Source organism: Hesperophylax consimilis, chromosome 7, assembly GCF_061612785.1.
Source record: "Hesperophylax consimilis isolate HC1 chromosome 7, BYU_Hcon_1.0, whole genome shotgun sequence".
In the NCBI taxonomy this organism is placed as follows: Eukaryota; Metazoa; Arthropoda; class Insecta; order Trichoptera; family Limnephilidae; genus Hesperophylax; species Hesperophylax consimilis.
This window is the reverse complement of record NC_142842.1, coordinates 6,806,676-6,831,273: the sequence shown is the minus strand read 5'-3', so window position 1 is coordinate 6,831,273 and position 24,598 is coordinate 6,806,676. Positions and strand designations below refer to the sequence as shown.

At 35.4% G+C, this 24,598-nt stretch overlaps 2 protein-coding genes across 2 annotated transcripts; one reads left to right on the top strand and one right to left on the bottom strand.

Annotated features, from left to right (window-relative positions):
• Window positions 1-2,684: 2,684 nt before the first annotated feature.
• On the bottom strand, window positions 2,685-5,988 carry Clp (Cleavage and polyadenylation specificity factor subunit 4). The gene is made up of 4 exons (XM_089633682.1): window positions 5,792-5,988; window positions 4,114-4,393; window positions 3,171-3,411; window positions 2,685-3,022 (listed from the first exon to the last, which is right to left on the bottom strand). The coding sequence occupies exons 1-4, from the start codon at window positions 5,892-5,894 to the stop codon at window positions 2,774-2,776; spliced, it is 873 nt and encodes a 290-aa protein (XP_089489808.1). The 5' UTR covers window positions 5,895-5,988; the 3' UTR covers window positions 2,685-2,773.
• A 291-nt stretch (window positions 5,989-6,279) lies between these two features.
• Window positions 6,280-24,061, top strand: Ent3 (equilibrative nucleoside transporter 3). The gene is made up of 9 exons (XM_089633681.1): window positions 6,280-6,663; window positions 6,996-7,150; window positions 7,688-7,891; window positions 9,133-9,359; window positions 12,081-12,204; window positions 13,376-13,549; window positions 14,384-14,571; window positions 16,119-16,365; window positions 19,437-24,061. The coding sequence occupies exons 1-9, from the start codon at window positions 6,497-6,499 to the stop codon at window positions 19,811-19,813; spliced, it is 1,863 nt and encodes a 620-aa protein (XP_089489807.1). The 5' UTR covers window positions 6,280-6,496; the 3' UTR covers window positions 19,814-24,061.
• The last annotated feature ends 537 nt before the right edge of the window (window positions 24,062-24,598 follow it).

Genomic DNA, 24,598 nt, shown 5'->3' with positions numbered 1-24,598 from the left:
TTTATTGATAAACTAATGTTTGTAAGACAAGGTTTTTTATGCATAGCACAAAGGATAACAAATTATAATAAGCAATAATTAGTACTAATTATTGATTTTAAACGAGTTTTAAAAAAATGTTAAAATTATTACATGTTGTACAGCTTGACACACTTAAATTCGAAGTAGGTGGATTGCTAGTGAAAATTTTGTGGTTACAAAAAAAAACACAACAATGAAACACATTTAGGGCCAGTGGTTTCACAGAACTTCATCAAATTTCAATGTTAACATTCAAGTTCTGTAAATCAACTATCTCATATTGGAATATGTAATAGCAGAACTAGAATATTAACTTTGAAATTTGAAGCCAGGGAAACAACTGATATATTGTGTAAATCTATTTAATATATTTATTTATTATTTCTATTTTAGCCATTTGGACGTCCAACTTTACAAATATCTAATTTATTATAAATTACACACGCACATCATTATTATTTATTGAATTTTCTTTTGATTAATATAGCTAAAAGTAGTCTAATTTTATTTTACTTTATTGTGTTATGTCTGTGAATGTCCTTTTTGTATATAGTTTACTATGAAAAGTATTACGGCAGAAGGTTGTTTACTATTTTATGGATATATATCATCGCTTTCAAGGTCAGCATATGTTTCACTGCTGGCCAATGGAGTTCCTTTAACACTTTCGTTACTTTTGAAGATCTATTTCGCCGAAGTATTATTCTCATTGATCTATTTTGGAGAGGTTGCAATTTATTTTGTTATTACATAAGAAAAGAATCATTAAGCAATAGTTAAAAGGTTTGTCATTGATTTATACATATGTATATTGTTAGCAATAATAAAACGCTAAGTAAAAGGTTATGGTGAAATATAATATTGTCTTCACGTTCTATGACAATAATAACATCCAATATTCAGTAAGGTTATATCGCGCATTGCGCAGTTCAAAATCCCAGCCGTCGGCTGTTGGCAGTTCGCACGGGAGCTGCTTCTTCCCGGGTGTCCAGCAGGTCCAATCAATCCCTTCTTTACCGGCCGATACCGGTAGTAGTTTCTCTGTTGGCCAACAGATCACACCTCTGGCGGCATAAAAGCGAACCAAATGACTGTGGCGCTAATATTTAAATGTGCAGCTAACAATATATTTATACTATATGTGTATTTACCCGCATTATGTGAACCAGAAAATGATAAATTTTCACAAAATGAAATATCCACCTAACCTACATCTATCTAATGTCGTAGGGTGGTGACACATTACGCATCATGGTTTGGCCTATTTCAGCATATTGCTCGTTATACACTACTACTAATTGGAATGTATGGTGAGGGATATGCTGAAATAGGCCAAACCACGAGATACAGCACACTTATAGCATGGTCTGTCACAGGCATAAAAGTAAAATGACTAAGTGGTTATCTTATTTCAATTTATCTGAGGTGGCCCACAGTATATACATCAAATAAACTTTATTTCTGATTCCCTGATAAAATTTTTTCCTAGGTATTTACTACTTATTTTTTTTATCTACTTATCAAGGAGTGTTATTTAAAAAAATTTGAATAACATATGTTATTTTATAAATTATATTTCCCTTGTAAGTAGGCAGGTACTTTGAAAGAAAAAGTACAGAATAATTTAATTTTTTTTACTAGCTGTACCCCATACGCTACAGTAACTAATAGCTGTAAGTCTGTCTGTGCAGATAGAAACATTAGCGCGTCTTGCTGTTATGTCCAACAGATGGCGCTGTTTTAAAGAAAAAATCATGTTTGTACAACAGATGGAGTGTTAAATTTTTTTTTGCCTGTCACAAGTGACTCTATATAATATAATTTTGGAAATTTAAGATTTTGAACAAACGAACATTTACAGAGAATAATAATTTTATTGTTGAAATGTATTTATCTTCAGTCAAAATTCGCAATTGGACCGTCCCTGGGGCGCTTTACAAATTATTTTGATTACTATATAAACAGAACCCAGCATTGGACAGAAATTCCTAGAAGATTATAGTGATTTATTTATAAATAATAATGAATAAATCACTGTAATACTTCAGGCCGAGAAACCATAAATCATAACTCGTAGAACCTGTTCATTTAAAAAAAAAAAATTTACTCACCCAAAGGGAAAATATACCATACTTCGGGCGCACCAGACATGCACACTTCTATAGGAGTATTTCTTCAGTGTATTTTATTTTTTGTCTTACATTTCGTAAGGAACTATATAGCCACCCGGTTGGGAAGCATTGTGAGGCAGATTAAGGTAGGTGATGTAAAAATTATATTAATGCAAGTTTTGAAAAGGCCCGCATTATATGAAGGAGTAAAAACACTTACCAGTAGCTCGCTTCACATGCGAGCTGACTTACACAAAAAAGATTCTGAGAAACTAACCGCTTTCATGAAGTCGCCATCAACTGAGAACGGGTGTTTCGCTCACGTTCATCGAGTTTCACAAACGTGCACTGATGAACAGGGGTCAATGATGCTAGCTCCTTCGAGCAGGCTCCATAGAAATACTTGTGGAACAGATTCAGCAAGCCTGCATGCAGCATCTATGCATTAGAGATGGCAATCAGACAGACCGCCCTCCTTTGTCATAAATAAAAAATACTAGTATTAAGTCAAAAAATTAAACAACAACATACTAGAAATATCATATATTTGCACATATTATTACTAAAAAAATCATAATAATATACTTATATATGGGGTACGTATATACAAAAAGAAAAATAAACTTAGTATCAATGAATTATTATTGCTGTTGTCTTCGGATGTTGTTGTTTTGGTTGTGGGACAGGAAGGCGAGATGGCCCTTGGGGCACTTGTTGGCGTAGTGTCCCTTGGAGCCGCACTTGTAGCAGGTGATCTCCTCCAAGGGCTTGGGCGGGGGCCTCATGGGGCCCCAGGGCATGCGCTGCTCGTCGTCCTTGTTTTCAGATGGCTTCAGGTAACCGAGGGAGCGGTACCTGGCCTCTTCTTGTCGCAGTGTGGCCTCTTTTTGCTAAAATAATGACCAAGGTTTTTAAATGATCAGGTAAATTCTCTAATTAATGTTTTTATGGTCTTGTTTATTACTATCTGTATCTATGTTTACTCCAATAAAAAAGTTTTTCAAATATTGTTGGGGTTATTCAAAACAAAGTCCTTACCTCTGGAGGAATCTTGTGACAGTAGGTGGCTTTATGTCCCAGCTCGCCGCAGAAATGGCAGACCGGCTGTCGCTTGGCTTCCTTGGTGGGCTCGGCGGGCGCTGGCAGCTCGAAGCGCGGGTGCATGCTCTTGCAGTCGGCGCCCTCGGGGCAGAAGCCCGCCATATAGTTACTGCAGAGCACGCGCCTCACGTGGCGGTGGCGGCAGTGTGGCCCGTGGCGGCAGAAGCCTCGGTCGTACCTAAACAAACAAACATTGTTATCAAATTTATCACACTATTCTTATTTTTAAGTGAACACCGCACATTAGTTCAAACTATCTGGAGCCACTGGGACTATGGCATCCTTAATTGGGGATGTTTGGAGGCTGATGGGAGCAGGGAAGTGTAGGAAATGGGAATGAGGAAGGTTGGAAGGTATATGGCTATTCAGGTCTGGTTAGCAAACATGGCTAAAGCCATTTTAAGCAATGTTTCGATTCTGAATAGCCATTTCACCAGGGCAATTCTGAGAGTATCTAACACTCTGAAATGTGCCATAAATATACCACACATTAGTATTTTATGTTAATTAATTGCGGAGTAACACATAAGTGCATGATAAATAAAATTTATCTGTTCTTGCCGGTATTCAAACCAACAATCTCCAGATTCTTAGTCAAGGGTTTTAAGTACTTGACCACGGAGGTTGTGGGACTATTCATTATCAAATAAGGGAAGAAACATGCATTTTCAGTGCAAAACAACCTTCACTTTACGTCATAGAAAACAATGTTATAAAAAACAAATATCTTTCTGATATAAATAATTAGTATTTTTCTCAATGTGGGAAAACATAACATGCCACATTTTCAGAGTAATATATTATTTATAGCGGAGCTTCAGAAATTGGTCAAGTATTTAGGGCCAGGAAAGCCCTCAGTAAAGAATGCACATGAACTTACCATGGACAGTCTTTGATCTTGCTCTCAGGATCAATGTGCAAGAAGGGGCATTCTTTGTTGTGACAGGCATTAAATCTCGAGTAGAAGTAACATTCAGGCATTTTAGACATGTCGTATTCGTGCAGAAATTCACACTGGTCCCCCTTTTTACACAACCCTCTGAGCCAATGTTTACACACAACAGTTCTATCTCCTCGCACATGCCTGAAGGGGCAAGCTGCTCCCTTGTCACAACCGGGTCCATCTGTACTGTAGAACTCGCACACTGCTGCGGTAGACTCTGAAATAAATTAAATATTACGAGTTAAATAACACACATGATTATAGCCAACCTACGTAACCAGTATATTTATTTATATATGGATGGGAATGTATAGGGATTGAACTTCTAGTTTGAGTTATGTTGATTAGTGAGTTTTTGTTTTATGTTGCGTAAAGTCGAGTTAAAAATGTCAATATGGTAATAATTTAAGTTAAATGAATGTGTGGATATGTAGATAAATGAGTTTTGTTTCGAATTGGTCTTGCAAAGAGGGAGATTAAAAGTAAGCGACTGTCTGCTGTTGCGATTAGGAACATGGAATAATAGGCATTGAAGAAGATCAGGACTATCAATTAAGGTATGTGTAATTTTAAATAACATTTTTGCTAGTTAACGTCTGTATATTGAAGAACTTTGCAGAGTCTTCATTACTAATATGAGATCGGAAAGAGCGGAAGTTAAGGTACCTTAAAAATCTATTTTGAACACTTTCAATTCTATTTTTACGTATTGCATAGCCTGGGTTCCACAATTGCGATGCGTATTCAAGGATACTACGAACGTATGAGAAATACAGTATTTTGAAAGTAGTAATATCTTTGAATTGTTTACAGCAACGGATTATGGAACAGCTTAGAAGATGCGTTAGTGATTATGTGGTCGATATGTTTATTGAAATTCAGTTTACTATCAAGTATAACCCCAAGGTCCCTAATTTCTGATTTGGTACATAAAGGTTGATGATTAATTGAGTATTCATGGATAAATGTTTTGTTTCTAGTAAAGCGTGCGATGAAGCGCTTGGATATATTTAATTCCAGACCATGGGCATTACAATACACATTTAAATGTTGAAAATCCTCTTGCAGCTTGTGACAGTCCTCGATTGAGTTTATAGGTGAGAAGATTTTCATGTTAACTGCATTTAGGATGGTCTGCGAGTTTAAAAAGCAGTGACCAATATCATTTATATAGATATTAAATAGTAATGGTCCCAACAGGCTGCCTTGAGGAACTCCCGATGTAACAGCAACAGAGTCGGATTTAACCCAGCAACCACTGCTATTTGACTACGGTTGGAGATATAAGAGAGCCAACGATAAAGATTGCCGTGAATACCAATCTTTAAAAGCTTGTTCAACAAGGTTGAGTGATCGACCTTATCAAACCTTATTAAATTTGAGTGCTAGTATAGCAGGGTTATCATTACCTTACCAAATATGATGAAAACAGTATATAAAAGATCTTTGTAGGTTATTTAGAGAAACCGGCAAAAACATTAAGTGAACAGCATTTACCTCAAATATTGAAAGAGATTAATGGTAAAGAAATTCAAAAAACCCATTTGTTTTACTGTGCCAAGTAAGAAATTAGACAAGACAAGGAAACAAAAGCTATTATCAAAATGAAACTTACTATCCATCCCGGGAAATGGTAGCGGTAAAGCCCCATATTGCTCTTCTAGCGCTATTTCCACATCAAATTTTATATGATCAACATTAGCAACGAGGACTTCCATTCTGAATTTATTATATCTAAGCCTACAACCGCTCAGATTACTTAGGAATTATTATTTAAATTTCTTTAAGTCGTCGAATGTTGTCAAACCATTTTATATCATAGACGACATAGACAACCGCAGATTATAACCATAGAAAACAACATTTAGATGGGTGATGTGACGAACGATGGCTGACCATATATGACAATTGGTTCCACGCCGGTGCTTGTAGTATTTTTGTACACCTTACCTAGATTAAAAATGTATGCTCTATATTGGCAAAATATATGTCTATGGTAAATGTCAAAAAATCGATGCGGGAAATTTAAAGCATGCGCAGAGATATGTTTCTTTGCGCAATAAACTGCTGTTTATGTTTGAAGTAATAGACGTGATCAGCCGGTTGTGATTTTCGTTTAAAAAAATCAAACACCCGGTAACTATGTTTGTTATCGATATTAAAACGTTTGATTAATTAGAGTTTACCTACTGCGTCGTTAATATCATACGAGATATTGATAATTTCTTGCTCGAGACATTTAGGTACCTAATGTCTCTATTTAGAAAAATGTGTGCGAAGTAGGTATTGATAACATCAACATATTTAAAAACATCTGAAAATGGGAGAAAATTTAGGACGAGGATATAAACATATCGGGAGAAGCGGAGGAGGTGACTTTGTGTCTGCCAATTGGCTTAATCATGTGTCGGCTCCTGTTGATAAACAGGGCAGGATTTTTATGGCAATGATGTTGGCTGGAGTCGGCTTTTTACTTCCGTATAACAGGTATCTAATTCATAACAGTATTACATACTTCAATGTACCAATTTAATACAGCAATTCTCCAAATGTTCATTTAGTCTTATCACCATTTTCCTTGACTTTTAAAACTTATTTTTTATTGTTTTGGTTGTATTTATCTCACTTAGAAACACTGTTGTATTTAATAATAATATTTTCAATTCCACTAACATTTAAAAAATAATTTGATCCTATGATTCCCACAGGATCAACAGCTGTTTTTCTATTCAATAGTGTATAGTTATATCTGTTTTACTTTACAATATTGTATAGTTGTAGTAAGTATGTAATAAAGTAATTAATGTATTTCCTTTTAGTTTTATATTGGCTGTGGACTTCTTTCAAGACCGATACACCAACACAACTATTATGTTTGATATGTCCATGGTTTATATATTTTCTGCATTTGTCGCTGTTCTGCTCAATAACATCTTTATGGACAGGCTGTCACTCAATAAGCGCATAACCTTTGGTAAATATTTCTTTGTTAATATATTTTTGCATTCCTTAAAAAAATAATGTTAAAAGAGCAAGTATTCCACCTTGCAAAACCCCTCAATACAAATTTTACAATTCTAATTGACGAAATTACATTTCTTAACGTTTGTTGATAATTAGAAGCAAATTTCACAGCCATTAGGCATGATTAGGGCTGGTCCTGTGCGGACTTAATTGGAGCAGTTTGCTCCAGGCGCCGACTTGCCAAAGTGCTGATAATATTTAACACCTAATACAGTGTCGTCGAGGTTTTTACTAGCCCTAGTCGCTGTTTGGCTCAGGGCCTCTCCTGGGCTTGATTTTGAACTTCCAGCACAAATTATCTGGTTAACCTTTTTTACGCGGCTGTCACATATGTGCTTCATCAGTGGCTATTCTCGTATGCAGATGTTGCATATATGTGACCATGAAATTTCTATAAAATAAATTGTGTCAAAATATGAAGCGTGATGGATTAGATTCTGTTGAAAAGGTCAGGTCTAATAGTATCTATATGTGTCATAACTTACAGGTTACTCCGTATCGCTAACAACGTTGCTGTTTGTTGCATTCTGCGAGATTGACATGGAATCCTTTCCTCCAAATTTATCTTATAAGATAAATCTCATTGCTGTTGGTGTCGTGGCTCTGGGTTGTACGGTGCAACAATCCAGTTATTATGGATTTACGAGTATGCTCCCTAAACAGTACACTCAGGCGGTAATGACTGGTGAAAGTGAGTATTCCTCATGATATACGTACATATATTATTTGGTACGATAGGTGTCCTTTGATTCTATACATTTCTTATTTAAAGTCTCATAAAAATACCTCCCATTTAAAAGCACTCCTCTTTTAAGTTTGACAGTTCAACTTATTAGCAACTAACAACTATTGAATCAGCGTGGGGTGTGCCTCCTTGGGGAATTATGACTGCTGAACTCGTAAGATTGAAATTACCATTATTATAACTATCCATGCTTTTAAGAAAAACCCATTTAAATTCTTATTTGGAGATATTTTTGGGTCCGATTTTTTCTCAATAACTAACTCAAAATCACAAATTTATAGAAATGTGTTATGGGCATGTCCGTGTGACTCATGTTAGCTCAATTTTAAATTACTTCTGGTAAAATTGATAAAAAAAATTCACCAGAAATCATTATGTGATCGGAAAATCTATTTCACTGGTATCTGGGGCCAAGGAGTTGAACGTTCTCATCAGTTTTCTTTAAAATGTGTATAGATCACATTTCTTGGGATTATCTGTCTAGGGTCAATATTTCAGTGTACGCTGGATTCCCTTTTTACACGGTGGATACTTTCCACGCAATACCATGTAGAAAAAAAAGAAAGTATATTAAAATTTAAAAAATAATGGTGGGATAGGTTTCCTTGTATAAAAATAAATTTAGATATCAAAAAATAAAATTCATTATTGTTTATTGTTAAATATTATTTTTAAAAAAATTATCTTTTAAAAAACACTATCAGATAATAGAAGAACCCGTTTACGCTCATTTGGCACGACATGATTTTCATCACTCAAGATATTCCGAGCCGGTGGAATATTTCTTTTAAAATTTTCCAGTTTACTGGATTTAAACAAAAATTCTGATATCGATTGCTGCAACTGTTTTTTTGTAATTTTTTGGATGACTCTTCGTAACAGGCCATACAAGCGGTCAAATCCCATTGAAATCCCTCTTTCGCACCTCGCTTTCCGCATACATCATCTGCACATATTACATACTGAGTAGTAAGTACATGCAAAGAATGTAGCACCATGTTATTTCGTACCGTCCAAAAAAAATGTAAAAAACGAGTCCAGTGTACTCAGGAATGTTGTCGAATTGAGATGCCAGGCTTACTACCAAATAGCAACTTGAACAACATAAATATCTCTTGAACTGAGTTTAAAAGCAGCTCAAATACTGGCTCAAAACCAAAGCAAACATTCTTTTTTTTAAATTGTAGGTGCAGCTGGAGTGTGGGTTTCTTTAAGCCGTATTCTAACAAAGCTGATACTCAAAGACGAAAAGAAAAACACAGAACTCTTCTTCGCCACGACTATTTTAACAATCACGTGCTGCTGGGCTTTGTACATCGCTGTGAGGAAAACGGCATTCGTAGAATTTTATATGACATTGTGCCAAGAGTCTAAAAGGAAGATAGTTCTAGAACCAACCGATGATACGGGCCTGGTAAGTTTTTAAACAATAACTCATTATGATGCAACATAAATACGAATTCATTATTAACAAGTTCACAAGATAATTGATTTATCCCGTAGTTAGTTTATATATTAGTTTATATAGTTTGTATGTATGTATGTTAGTTTATATAGTTTGTATATATTTGTATCAATAATGAAAAAAATATTTAAATATGTAAGACACTTTGTATATGCTGACGACACTGCTCTTGTCATATCTGATGAACAATTATCCATTGCGATTAAATATATGCAACATGACTTTACGTCCCTGATAAAATGGTCACATGACGCAGGTCTAATCATTAATACCAAGAAAACTAAATTGATGCACATACGGTCTCCACATGCTTCATTTCAGATCATGCCTAAAATAATTTCACATAACTTTATATGTATTCATCAAAACATTTTACAGCCATGTATGTGTGAAAGTATTGAACTGGTAAATGAATACGTTTATTTGGGGGTGACTGTTGATTGTCATTTCAAATGGGATTCACAAATAAACAAAACTTGCAAGCGGCTGAGAGCGATAGTGGGTAGGATATACAAACTGAAATGTTTCGTTCCGGTGAATATTTTAAAAATTATTTACCTATCACTCGCAGAATCAACTTTACGGTATGGTTTAACTACTTGGGGTCACTCTTGTAAAACTAATTTAAACCACCTGCAATCAGTACAAAATTCTATGGTGAAGTTATTAGCCCAAAAACATATTTTTTCACAGAGACGAAACATATCATTGTTGTATCGGAATTTAACAATATTACCGGTGCAGGCCTTATTATGGTACAAAATATTGATTCAACATATATCTGAGTCTGATTATAAAAGAAAAGTGGAACATGAATATAATACAAGGTTTACGAAGAATGAAGGAATGCTTGTTCCAAAATATAATAATAAATACGGACGGCGAACCCTAGAATTTAACGTGCCAAAAATGCTTAACATGTTACCCATTAATATAAAAAATTGCGATTCCACAAATAGATTAAGATATATACTGAAACAATGGTTACTAAATAGAGATAGTTTATATTAATTTATGTGTGTTAATTGTATAGTTATAGTAATAATATTATGTGTGTATGTATGTAATTGATCATTAACATCCTGTTGACAAACTGCTTTATTGAAGTTTAACGGGATTGTAACTTGAAAACCAATAAAAAAAAAAAAAAAAAGTTATATTGGAGACTTATTAAAATTAATATCGTGGACTATTAGATTCACAAAATTTTGTACGCTTTCAAAAGTTCAACCTAATATTTCTTATTAATTGAATGATTTCTGTAATGCTGTTTTCGTGATAAATCATCTTAAGGGCGTTGTACTTATGATAATTATTGGTTCCTTCTCATAAAATTATTTATTGTTTTCTACTAACCCATTCACCGCTAACTGATTTATTCTTGTAAAGGCTCCCACAAATTGGCACGAAATATTTTAAGTGACAGCAAATTATTCGCAAGCGAAAACTTTGGAGCAGTCTCAGTATGTGGCGGCTTATGTACATACTCAAACCTGCACCTTTCACAACTTTGAAATTTTCAGCAATAGCGGTCGACTACAATTTTTGGCTGAATTTTTATATACTAAGATTAGAAACCAGTTAGAATTTAACTCAACTATTTGGAACGCATTTTATAATATAAGATGATATCCTGCCACAGACCGCCTTCTATGTAGGGAAGTTAAAATTTGTGGTTGTATGTATCTAATTATACAGGGTGTCCGGAAACTCGTAGTACAAGCGGGAAACTGGTGAATCTACATCACATTTGGAGTCGATTTTGTGGTACATTTTTTTTTTATTTGAGCTTTCGTTATCGTGTAAATCGAGTTTGAAGTTGATTTTTTTTTTTTTTTTTTAATCAAATTCTTATAAATTATTACTGAAGATCAAAGTACCCAACTAATTAAAACTATTTGAAAGTAAAACAAATGAAGAAACTCGGATTTGAAGCATTATTTTGAAATCACCCTTCATTTAACCCGGTGTAATCATAAAATATTTCTGCTCTGCAGGGTTAAAACATCTGTTATTCAACCCTAAACACCAGAAAAAACTTTAACCCTAAAATAGCCGAAAAAAATTTTTTTTTGGTTTTTTTTTTTTTTTTTTTGAAAATGCTCAAATCAAAAAACTTTATGTTTTTTTGGGTTCCCCATGTGGTGTAGATTCTCCAGTTTCCCGCTTGTACTACGAGTTTCCGGACACCGTGTATTGTGTATTTAATTAGTAAATGGACTAGCTCCCCAGTTCGACCCGAGATTTCTCTACTAACTGGGTGATTGAAATGTTCAATGAATATCATGTACATATAATAAAAATTATCCTATAATAACCAACCATACACATTCACAAAATTTCATTGAAATCAGTTGGGCGGTTTCGGAGAATAGCGTGTACGAGTACAGTCACACGTGATTTTTGTATATTAAGATAAAAAAAAGAAAACAAATGTTTTTTTTTTATAAAAGTGTTATGTACCAAATGTGTATGAATACATTTTAAAACTATGAAAGACTCTAAATAAATTATAAGATTAATTTAGTAGGCTCGTAATCGTAGAAGATCCAAAATTTCGAAGGCCGTTACCTCTCCGAATGTTTTGCCCCAATTGTTGAAGCAAGTGAATTTCGTTGTCACCGCAGATGGCGGTTTGTGGGAGTCTTAAAAAGATTTTTTTTTTTGTAGATGGATCTGGAACCCAATGAGACGCCAAAGGGACAATATGGTGTCTTGAAACTGCAAGTCAGTCCCCCTCCGGATGCGGGAATATCCCTAAACTCTGATGACAGTTTGCCAACTAATCCAGTCGGTATGTTATAAATACACAATATAACAACTCAAATTTTTAAACTTGTGAAGTAGACACCGGCAAAACCGACCGAATGAATCGAAAGAATGAATTAAATCAGAGGTTCCCAAACTTTTTTGCCCCGTAGACCACTTGCCAAATATTTTTTTTCCGTAGACCCCCTGCCTGCCGAATATTGAATTTTCCTAAAACTGTTAACATCCCATGTGATAATCATTTATTTTTTTAGTAAAAAGATTCCCTTCCCTTGTCTGCCCAACAACCGGGTGGTGATATAATTGCTCTGTCACATTGTGCAGATAGGAGCGCCCTTGTGAGGTATTACACCAAATGAAAATGAAGCAGGATAAGCAACGGGAATTTCTTTCTGTATCTGGCCCTACAGAACTGCCCCTTAAGTTCTTTGTCAGTGCTTATTCCTGTCATTTCTTCTTGTCACATGTTTTCCGATTCTTCAACGTTCCATTTCGATAGTCAAAATGTCTTCAAACTTAGTTTTGAAGTCTGTATAAAGTACATATAAATGTTGAACGTCATTATTACCCTGGACGTTTTTCAAAAACAAGTTGGAGAACTAGGAAAATTCGCGGCTTCCAATGTGCAATGTTTTGCTTGAATATATTAATTCTGACGAGAAAAGAAACGTAGACTCTATTTATATACCTCAATTAACAACTTTTCGAAATATAAAAATGTAAATATCAAATAAGTAATTTCTCAGTCTATTATATTTGTGTTAGATCTATTGTGTCATTTACGGAACTCCTAAATGTTAACTTGAGGTAAATGGGGGTCCGCTCGCATGTACCCTTATTTGAATCTCGTGGACCCCCAAATTTTTTTCTCGCTGACATAGACCCCCAGCAAGCCGATATCGACCCCTGGGGGTCCATATAGACCACTTTGGGAACATCTGAATTAAATTAATGATTTCACTTAGCACGAGAATCAAACTGAATTGATTCACTAGGTACTGAGAATGAATCTGCCCAAGTATATTTTTAAGTATCGTGGAAGCAGATATTTAAATAATCAATGTTTCAGTAATTGGTTTGCAATATTTGAAAAAATATTGTAAGGTTATTTGTAACCGGAAAAATGTTTAACTTTCTTTTAATATTTAATACACATAATCATATTACTTATATATTTTTTAATATTATGATTACAGATGGCGGTCAATTCTCCGCATTTAGTTTTGCCAATCCCGTTTACGAACCCAGCGCTAATCCCTTGAATCAACCGATTCTCCCCATGTCAGGGCCGAGCTTCAAAGTGGAAGACGTTATTGTAAGAAGTAAGACTTCGGGGAGGTCTAGGGGCACCACATGGGCAGGAATAAAGGGTTTGTTATTCAAATATTTCATACCTTTTCCCTTCATGATCGTTTCCATATTAAAAAATATATATTATATACATGAAATTGTACAAGCATTCCCACCATCGAGAGCTGATGGAATAAAAAAAATATAAAAAATACGACATCCTTATTTTTTAAAGAATCTTATGAGACGCGTGGAAGTGGAGAGGTGAATAAGTAGAAGTTTGGGAAGTAGCTAAATATAGTTAAAATTATTTTAAATAATGTTTAGAATGTATATTTACACAACACCTTAACTTGAAACCAAAATATAGAAATTTTACGAAAGATCAGTAGCGGTTCTTGTCTGTTTTTACAAAATACCTGTTTTCTATTTAGCATATTTTGTATGTATGGACTATAATCTGCCACTTTTGTTAATGAATACTTGCCCGGTTTTTGGGGAGGCGGTTTATCGAGAGAGTAAATTAAAAAAGTATTAAATGTTAGTACTCCTTATGTAGATGGCGATAAGGTTGAAATTCCCGCTTAACACCAGCTGCCAGTTCTGATTTTGCATTACTTCGCAGTTTAACTTCAACTTTCAACTTTACGACGCAATCTATCACGTGGCACGTTTTGACAAAATATAAATACAATGTGTTTTAGAGAAATTTCACAGATCAAATTATAGCCAGGGATAGCTGTTGATGAATTACATATATGCAACGGTTTTGTAGATAAGGTTAAGGGGGCGCTAGTTAGTGTCCGCTATGGAATTCAAACACGGTACTGAAAAATGCTAGTTTACCATTTTTACCATTCAACTATTAACAAATAGTATGGAATATAATAACACTAGTATTTATAAAATTGTAGCTGGAATGAGAGCCCGATGGCAAGTGGCTCAACAGATATACCCCTACATGGTGTTCATTGCGCTGGCATACTTCGTAACGCTCTGTCTCTACCCAGGGATACTGTCTGAAATAACCAGCTGCCGATTCGGAACATGGATGCCTGTCATATTGATGACCATTTTCAATGTCGGTGATCTCATCGGAAAGGTAAGGAAATCAATCTAAGATCTGTTAAAGCAGCAAAAATTTGCAAAGAGTAAGCTTTGATGTCATGAAATAATTGGACAGTTTTTTCAGTACGGAACTTTGAAATATCTATTTGACTGTAAAACAAATATGAAAATTCAACATAATATTGTTTGATGCATGTTTTTCAATTGTTACAACCGGCTGGTTTGTCTTCCTGAAAAATCCTGACAGAAAATAAATCTGTTTTTGGGAATGGAACCGGCGTCTATCGTGCAGGATCTACTTACGTAGGGTAACTACACGCACATAGCAAGGCCCTCAGCCCTATGGAATCATTATTATTGACAGACATTTGTATCGGTATGCTAGAATAATACCTAGAACTTCTTAAAAGATTGAAAGCAGTGCGCACTACATATAGTACCTATCTAGAATTATAACGAAGCCGCAAGCCTACATACAAGGCCTGAACGGTTCTAGATTTTACTAGGCGCGTGTGTTCCCTATATAAACACTGCGACATTGCGGTACCTACGAAGTCACTCAGCAATACAAGCGTTCGTCGCTAACTGAGCAGGGCGACAAACCTGTCGCAAAATGAGGGTACCCGGCGTCGCTCGCACGGTTTGAGCTCACCACTCGCATCATCTACCGACTAGGCTTTCGGCTTACTTCTCACTGGAACTCCAAGATCCATGGTCTTCACCAGTGCTCAACATCACCTATAAGTCCGGTATCCGCCTGCATGACGTACAGCCACCGACATCATCACCACAACCACTCCACCACCGTCCATCTCTGCTTCTACGGTGTGATCATCAGCCTGGAGGATTCGCCGTCGACAATATCCACCGAAGCGGTGTTGATCTTCGGCTTGGGGAATTCCCTACTGATCATGTCTACCGACTGTGTCGACCGTTGGTTTGTTGGAGTCATAGCAACATCTACACTGACTCAACCACGTGACCATATTTTTGGTTCGAGGAAGGTTCAAGAATGCTTTGAATAATCTACGACGTCAGTCATACGTTGAAAAGTAAGGCAACAGTTTGCAGTGCAGTCCATTGTAGGACTTTTATGCGCAGGATCAGAATGTTATATTATAGCTTCTGTTATTTTTTTTTGTTTGATTTGGTGGAGAATTATATAGTTTCGAACTGTGAAGTATTATATTTCTCTGTCCAAAGGTGTATTGAAATTGGGAAGGAATAACCAGTATATTTTGGCTAATTGCCCAGGTTGAGTATTTATGTTGGGCAGTGGAGTATTCAGATATATTTTTTTAAAGTTTATATAAAACATTTTTTAACTAAATTTTTGAACATTGGAAACTTGAAAGTTTTTAAATATTTAGTCTTTTGGAGTTCTAACCGGAATATCACAAATTATTGTCTTAAGTACTCCTTTCTGGACTATGTTGAGCTGCTTTGAGTGAGTGCTCAAGGCAGATTCCCTTCTAGTTATCCCGTACTCTATTTATGATTGTATACATTTAAATTTGAACTATTTATAATGAAGTCATAAAGGAAATCATACATGTCATTATTCTGTTCAATAATTTCCAGATGTTTGCATCCCGCGTGTGCGAGATGGCCCGCAGCAAGATGGCGGCGTGCTGCTCCCTCCGCATCCTGCTGGTGCCGCTCATCCTGCTGTGCTGTGCGCCCCGCGGAGCTCCGCACATAGCCGCCGCCGGGGACCTCGCCCCCGTGATCCTGGCCTTATTGCTGGGCGTCACGGGGGGCACCCTGGGGGCTGCGCCCATGCTAGCGGCTCAGCAACGTGTGAGAAATGACGCTAGAGAAATGGCCGGTGAGGAAATTTAAAACAAATGTGTAATTTAAATTAATTGTTAAAATAAAATTATCCGGGGTTTACAGTTAGGATAGAGAAAGGGGTGTTCAGAGATGGAAGAAGACGCATTCGGAAGACAAAATCGGAAGTGAAAATATTATTTCACTTTTAAATAGTCAGAATAACATTAATAACATGAGTTGTGTTTGTGACAAGGTATGAATAATGCTAATGAATTATGGAGTGAGTGCTGAGACAGATTTATGTCATATTTCATCCTCTCTGCCTACCTGTGCACCTATTCTAGTTATATTATTACATACTAGCGCAGACATGTAAAAATCAGAAAATAGTTGTGCGCCATTGCATACTAATCAACAAAGGTGTTCCACTAATATCATGCGAGTAGCAGTGCGCAGGGTCCGGATTCGGCAGTTTCCGATCGTTCGGCGTTAGAGCATTGGAGGTTGACTAGTTGGAGGTAAAAAAGTGGAACCAATTTTGTCACTTTGTGTCTCATCTAAATATAATACATCGAATGGGGATAGTTTCTGAATTCTCGACAAATCAGTTCCAATTAAAAATTATTTTTTGTTAAAAATATTATATTGTAGGCAGGTAATTTATCGCTCAGCTGAATTCTCCAAACAATCACTTGTAATTATGCAAACTTAAATTCAAAGCAAAAGTTATAGAGTTCATTGAACCGGATTGTAATTATAATTTAAAGAAAGTTAATTATACATATTACATAATGTTTAGTAACAGCAATTTTATAATAGTTGCATATAATCTGTACATGTACATGATGCATATCGTCGCATTAATTCGTAGACTGCGTAACTCCAAATTTTTCGAAAATACGTTTTTAATGCTATCTGGTGTTAAAATTAGACCCGCATCGACTAGTAAAACTCGAAAATTAAAAAAAAATTAACCTTTTAGATAAACACAAATTAGGAAACTGCGTAAAATTATGGTGCCATTTTTACTCGCGAATACTTCGTAACTCCTTAATTCAGTATTGGCCGGTGAGCCGTGCACGCTTGTTGTGTTTTTGACTGAGGAAATTTATTTACGGTGTAATAGTTTTACCGTGAAATTAACTGAGATAAGTTGATTAATCAATTTTGAACATTTTATAACCTTAATTTTAATTGTGAAGTCACGAATAGTGTTTTGTATCTGTAGTCTAAACTGACGTCTTCTGCACCGTGTGACGCTCTGCCGTAGCTCTCTTGTTTTATGTGCCTCTGCGGTTTCGTAAATACCTAATAGGTCCTTGTTCTGTGATTATCTCTTCTTCAAGGTCACCATCTCTTTGCAAGTGGATCTCCTCCTGATGCATATCCGGATCCGGTTCTTCACTGTCCTCTTCAAACAAACACAAAATATTTACGGTGGAACGTGCGGCAATTCCATCTCGTCTCTCCTCAGACACAGTCCGTTCTCTGTCAGGCATCTTCCGCGGGTTAAGCACATGTCTTGGTATGCCATCTACTTCGATGTTGTTGACTGAAGTAAGTCCTGTCACCCTTCCATGCACGATGTGCATCTCCCATCTACTGGTTTAACCGCAAGAAGATCGCCCACTTAGAGCTCAGTCAATACTTCCTCTTCTATATTCACTTGCGCAGAAGGATGTCTCCACGAGTGTGAAGTGTGAACTATACTAGACAGCGCAATACCTCGATCATCGTGACTTTTTGCAGCCAAAGATTGTACCGAAACACTGCCTGCAGGGGATCGCTTCCACTTCTGGCTGCAGTTCTCTTTATTGTTTGATGATGTCGTTCAACTATACCGTTTCCAGCTGGTCGGTATGCCGCGCAAAATCTTTGACGAACATTCCATCTCTTACACTTATCTGTAACACTGTAGGAACAAAATGCAGTACCATTGTCCATGAGAACTACTTAGCCTCTTTCCCGAAACACTTCTTCCAAATGTCTGATAATCGAAGCTGCATTATCTGACTCGATTTCCCGCCACACGGCAAATCTACTTGGACCGCAATCGATAAATGTGAGTAAACATTTCCTACCGAAATGAGTAAATAAAGTCAATTGTCCTGCATTGTACGCAGGAACGCACGCATCTATCGACGTCCTTTCTTCTCGCCTCGGGATCGACCAGCCGGGCAAGATGAAGCGTTCACTTTACTCCAAAGTGATGCTGAGCATGAAGAGTTTCTACGCTTAAAGCACATGTTTGCTCACCAGTTCCACTTTCAAGTCTCTCCCACCTATCTTCACACTCTGAGGAGTCTCTTTCACAACGTTTCCTGTCATGGCTACTCTTTGCCCGGGTCTTGCAAACCCTAGTAAGTACATCAGTTTTATTTCTACAGGACAACAAGGGTGATCGACAATGTCAGATCAAATTCTTCTACAATCTCCTTCATCAACTCCAAGCGTCACTTAACGATCATCTCTGACACGACTACTCCCGGTCAGTGTAGATCTCACCCAGCACAAAACCGTCGCCGAATCTGTAATGATCTCCAGAGTTTGAAGATTTCACTTGAGAGTCAGATTTAATCCCTTAAGGAAGGAAAAGTACCAGCATTTACAAGACTTAAAACAGACATTAGAAAAGGATTACCACTCCATTAACGATAACCTTCCGCATCATTAAAATGCATCTAAATAGACTGCCTCGACATACACTTACATTGTTGTGTTTTATTTTGTAAATGTAAAATTCCTATCTCCCAAATTTTCCGCTAGGTTGTTCATAAAACTGTTCGCAGAAAAGTATGTATCTTTTGTAAAATGCGTATCTCCATTCTCGGTTTTTATGTAAACTTCCTAACTCCGATTTGAAATAGAAAGCCTTAACTAACAAAAGTTTAATGATTGAAAATAAATTTCCAAATATATTATATGTTCGAAACATAAATAAAAAGAATAAGCCGTCTTTCATTTTTTTTCACTACGAGGTTTTTTGTGCCTCCTGTAAAATTTTACATTTGGGAGTTACGCATTCTACGAATTAATGCAACGATATAAAGCTTTTATATTTTAATTTCCGTATCTATAGTGTGCAAATCATAACTAATGTAAATAAAACAACTTTGAAATTTGCAGGAAATATAATGACGGTGTCATACAACGTCGGTCTGACGGCCGGTTCCCTGGTGGCCTACTTATTGGACGCAATGCTCGGACCTCAAGTGCCCACTCCGTGCGGGGCCTTCTACCCGACTATCGGACCCATCTCCAAGTTGACCACCAGAGCGCCAAACGTAACCGTCGCCGAACTGTCCACCATGGCCACCGTATTCATTGTTAACGCACTCACAAACACTACCAATCTAAACAACTTGACTACCAGCTTCCCTCTAACAACTTATATAGCTCCGATAAATTCCAACATTCCAACAAACACTTCTTTCTATAACACAAGTCTCTCTTTGAATGAAACCACACATACTGCTACCATTTCCTGGCAATTGAAAGATTAAGCATTCAGTAGGGCACATAGTTAAATCACGTATCGTCAGCTTACAACTAAAAATCATTAAGTGCATAAAACAGGATATTTGAGTAAAACACATTTTAATATATATGACCATTAATTTTTGTCCGATTGTGTCAAATAATGTTAAATTTGAAAAGATGTCACGTACACCATTCTAAATGCTTTCAAGTACACTAGCACTTGGTGTTTTCTTAGGGAATTATTTCATAATTTGAGAAATGTTACTGACAAAATACACATAGTGGATTTTTACATTTAAAGTGGAGTTATAAATTTTTTTTCTGCACTTGGTGGTATTATTTTCTAATAAGATTGTTTTCAGTGGATTTTAAGTGTAAGTCAATGATATATTCTTGTTAGAGGTAAAAATCACTATGTTTTACCTCTAGCGAGATAATATTATATGGGTACTGAATTTTTCTTCTGAGAAATAATGAAAAAAAAAAAAAAAAAAAAAACACTTTCAATGTTAGTAACTTTTTCATGCTGTCTTGATGGTTACAGCTTTTGAAGTTTTGCTGAGTGGAGTTATTAAAAAAACTCGAATTTCTCACTTTTGACTATTTCATCTGCATGTGACATGTTATATTTTTAATAAATTATTGTTAAAAATTTGGATATTAGATCTGAACTTTGTAGGTTTAACTCTGAAAGACTTCAAGTATTTAAAATAGGGTGAATGTTATTTTATAAAAATATAAATGAACTATTTTATCTTACTGGGGTAAATGGATAAGTACTATGACGAGTTATGAATGTTTTTTTGGCTGTACAAAATAAAACTTGAAAAGTATTATAGTATCGGATATTGCTTCATATCATTTGGCTTTGAGATACAGCCCTCAATAGTCTTTCTTTTAGAATAATATGAAATTATATAAATAGTAAATTTTTTAGTTATTGTGTTACATGAAACCTATTTATTTTTCATTATAAAATTATATTTTAAAGTAAATCAAAAGATGGTTACATAAGAACTTACTATTCCTGATAGGAATTAAAGGCTTATAAGAAATTAGTCTTTTATGGTTGTGTCTATCTATTTAATAGATTCAAATCAGTCATGTGGATTAGCGATGAGTCGTTCACGAGTGAGTTAGCTCTTTATGATGAGCTGTATTCATACGACTCTCGAAAAATCGTACCACGTCTCAATTGAACGGTAACTCTAAAGCTAGAGCCTACCGGGCCGTACTAGAGGTGAGTCGTACTAGCTCGTCTTGATACTTGGAACAACTGGTACAAGTATGAATACATACCTAGTCCAAGTACCTGTTCCCTGGTATTTCGCACTTGTGCTTACTTTTGCAAGTAATGGTATGCCGATAGGAATTATTGTATGGGGTATTGCTCACTCGGCGCTGGATTCTCCACAATATTTCTTCAAATCCATGGGCGGCGGGGGTTAGAGAATTTGTAAGAAAAGTAATTCCCCGCAAAAATTTCCCTCCTCTGGTGCATTTTGCTTTGCTGATAATCCATATTTCGGTTAAAGGAACACTCTTCTGCGCGTGTTGAGGCTGGTGTATACGGAACGAAGAAGTCGTCCAAGACTTGAAAGACTCGCAGTACTTGCAAGAAGCGCAATACTGATAGTTGAATCAATGTACTGAGATACTTCCATATACGACGAATGAAACGAACTACGAATGTTGGAAGGTTTTATGTACACTAAAAGAAAAACATGTGTGCAAATGCTCCGCCGGCCACAAGCAGATACCCAGCGGGCCACGGCTTGGCCACCCTTGCTCTAAAGTTTTATCAGAAGGTATTTTAGAAAAATAGCGCCATTAAAATTATCCAAGTATTAATTGTTATTACATACTCAGAGACGTGAACAGCATCTGACAGTTGGATATATGTACCTATACCTACTGACCACCGGTACCAAGAGTCGGGCGAGTCCAATTGAGCCGTATTTCAATTCAGTTGATTCTTTGAGCTGTACGAAGATATTGAGCCGATATTGTGGCTGCCGCTCTTATTAAAATGAGTCATGCCCCATCGCTAATGTGGACTGCAATGTAAACGCATGATGTGTGTATTATACCCAGAGATGTGCAAAATGGGTACCCAAAACCATTTGAAATGTAAAATGGAAATGGGTCCAAACTTTTCCATTTGAAAATGCAAAATGCAAAATGGTTTTTAGAAAAGCATTTCAAATGCAAAATGCAAAATACCTATTTTCAAAATGCATTGAAAATGCAAAATGGTTTCTCAGGTCAAACAATCAAAATAATTATAGAATTTTTAAACAATTTTGTCATTTAATAATGGACATCAATATAGAACAAACATATTACATGATGGTAAATCCAAAAACACCACGACTACAGATTATGAAACCACAAAAAATTTGCGCGGGACTAATGTCGCCAACGTAAAAACATAGAAACTGCTATCTAACATTTAATATTACAGCGTCATGGCCATGTTCAGTATTTTTTGTAATGGTATCACTCAATTGCCAGGGCTCCTACCAGGGAGCAACTTGACAAATGTAAATTATCTCTCATAGCGAGGTTGAGGACCGACTGATATTTGGGGCTTATGAAAAAGAGATGAGAGGAGATAGTAGGAAGAATGTTGCAAAAAAGCATTTAAAATGGAAAATGCATTGAGAAAAGCATTTAAAATGCAAAATGGTTTTTAGAAAAGCATTTAAAATGCAAAATGGAAAATACCCATTTTGCATTTCCATTTGAAATGGATTTATTTGAAATAAAGCACATCTCTGATTATACCTAAATGCATGCCTGATTGTTTATAAATCTATTCTATTTAGATTAGACTGTGTTTTTGATTGGTTACAGATATTAGCATCAATGAATACTATTTTATTAATTATTCTGGTGAGTGCGGTTAATGACACAAGTAGAAAATGCAACTATGTTATTTCATATTATTTTATGAATGATTTTAATTAATATTAAATAATGTACTAATTGATTATTTGAGAAAAACTATTTTTAGTCCTAGATGTAAATATTTCTACTTTATATTATATTAGAAACCAAAAACGTTATATTGGTGTTTTGATATAAATATTATGTAGGTATGTAATATAACCCAATTGAGTTACCTATAATTTATTAGTTTTTAATTTTATGGTATAAGCCGCAAAACATTGAGGTTAGAACACATAATAATTCCCATCACTCTAGTAAATAAGACTATGACAACATTGCATTATTATATTATGCCAAATTATAAACCATTCTTTTAACCCCTTGGGCCTACGGCATATTGACCATTATATTTCTTAAAGACGTTGTCAGAAAGTCGGAGAATTTATGTGTCTTTCCGCTTCGTAGTAAAATCCAAATAAATGTAATATTTCTAAACGTATCCCAAAACTAAAAACTGTTTTTGAAAGATGATGAAATATTTTTTCAAATTTTATTATAGAAATAAACATATAACTTTTGAAATAAAAAATTCAAATATTAAAATGAAACATAAAAAGTTTTTTCATCTTAACATTGAACTAAAATTACTAGACGGATTAAAAAAAAAAACATTTCTGCCACCCAATTTTTTTGTTCTTTTACATAATTTTTTTTTTTTAAAATCACAAAATTTTTCGTAATTTTTTTTTTCAAATTGTGGTCAGAACCTCTAGTTTCACAGAGGTATTATACATTTTAATTCTTCTGTGGTTAACTTCTGGATTTGAATATAAAGCATGGTGTTTTCTCTTTCTAACATTGTTTAGTTCATATTTCTCAACATGACAGCAAGGGAGATACAATGATTTCTATGATACCATATAAGCTGTTCCGAAAAGCTAACAATTTGACTCTACGGGTAATCGCTATTTGTTTGCGAAACTGAACAAATATGCCTGAGGGGTTAAGGTGTTTTTACTAACAACGTTTGCTCATGTCGAAAACATAGCAATAAAACAAATATTTGTCTTTAGTGTGCATTTGCAATTATTATGGCACAAAATGGCCACAGTAAATAAAATAATGTTAAAAATAAATAGCCCTAATGCTGAATTCACAACAATTAAAAAAAAATGTATTTTTATCATCAATTGATTATTCTATACCTCTCCGTTGTATTTATATTTTACTGACACTTGACCTATTCTACTATTAATTAAGGAATGTATATTTTTCGATATGTACATAGAAACTTTCATATTATTATATTATGTCGTTAGTTAAAGGTAAAACTCATTAAGTACATATTATACACAGTAGGCGCTTAGTGAGTTTTAAACTTGAACTGATTGTGTATGTCATGATTCAATAATACTCGTTTACAAATAAATCCTAATTCTTAAAAATTATGTTGTATTTCTTTGCCAACAATATTGGCTAGGTTTGATATGTTTCATGCTCCAGAAGGCTGACTATTCTTCGCTTAAATTTCTAATACAATAATTTGTTCCATCTTCATTATGAAATTTTAATTTCGATCAAATAGAAATATACAATGCCAGGCATTGTAAGAGAGATAGGGCGCGTTCTAAATGGGCTAGAACTACAAGGTAACGAGTCAGTAGTGACATCGGTTTCCATTCAAATGATGGAAGGCATTTCTAGTGTGTATTATCTATTCAGTGGTGAACTCGCAGGGCCTGGGTGGAAACCTGACGCTTTGGACCACTCGATGACTTAAACTTCCTTTAAGCTCCTGTAAATCAGAATTTTCGCTTTTTAAGTTGTACTCTTCTAGTAGAACAAAGCAAGTTTATGTAGATACCAGCTTGTGACCAGCTCAGGTATGGGGAATCCATCGAAGCCAGCGTCAAGTT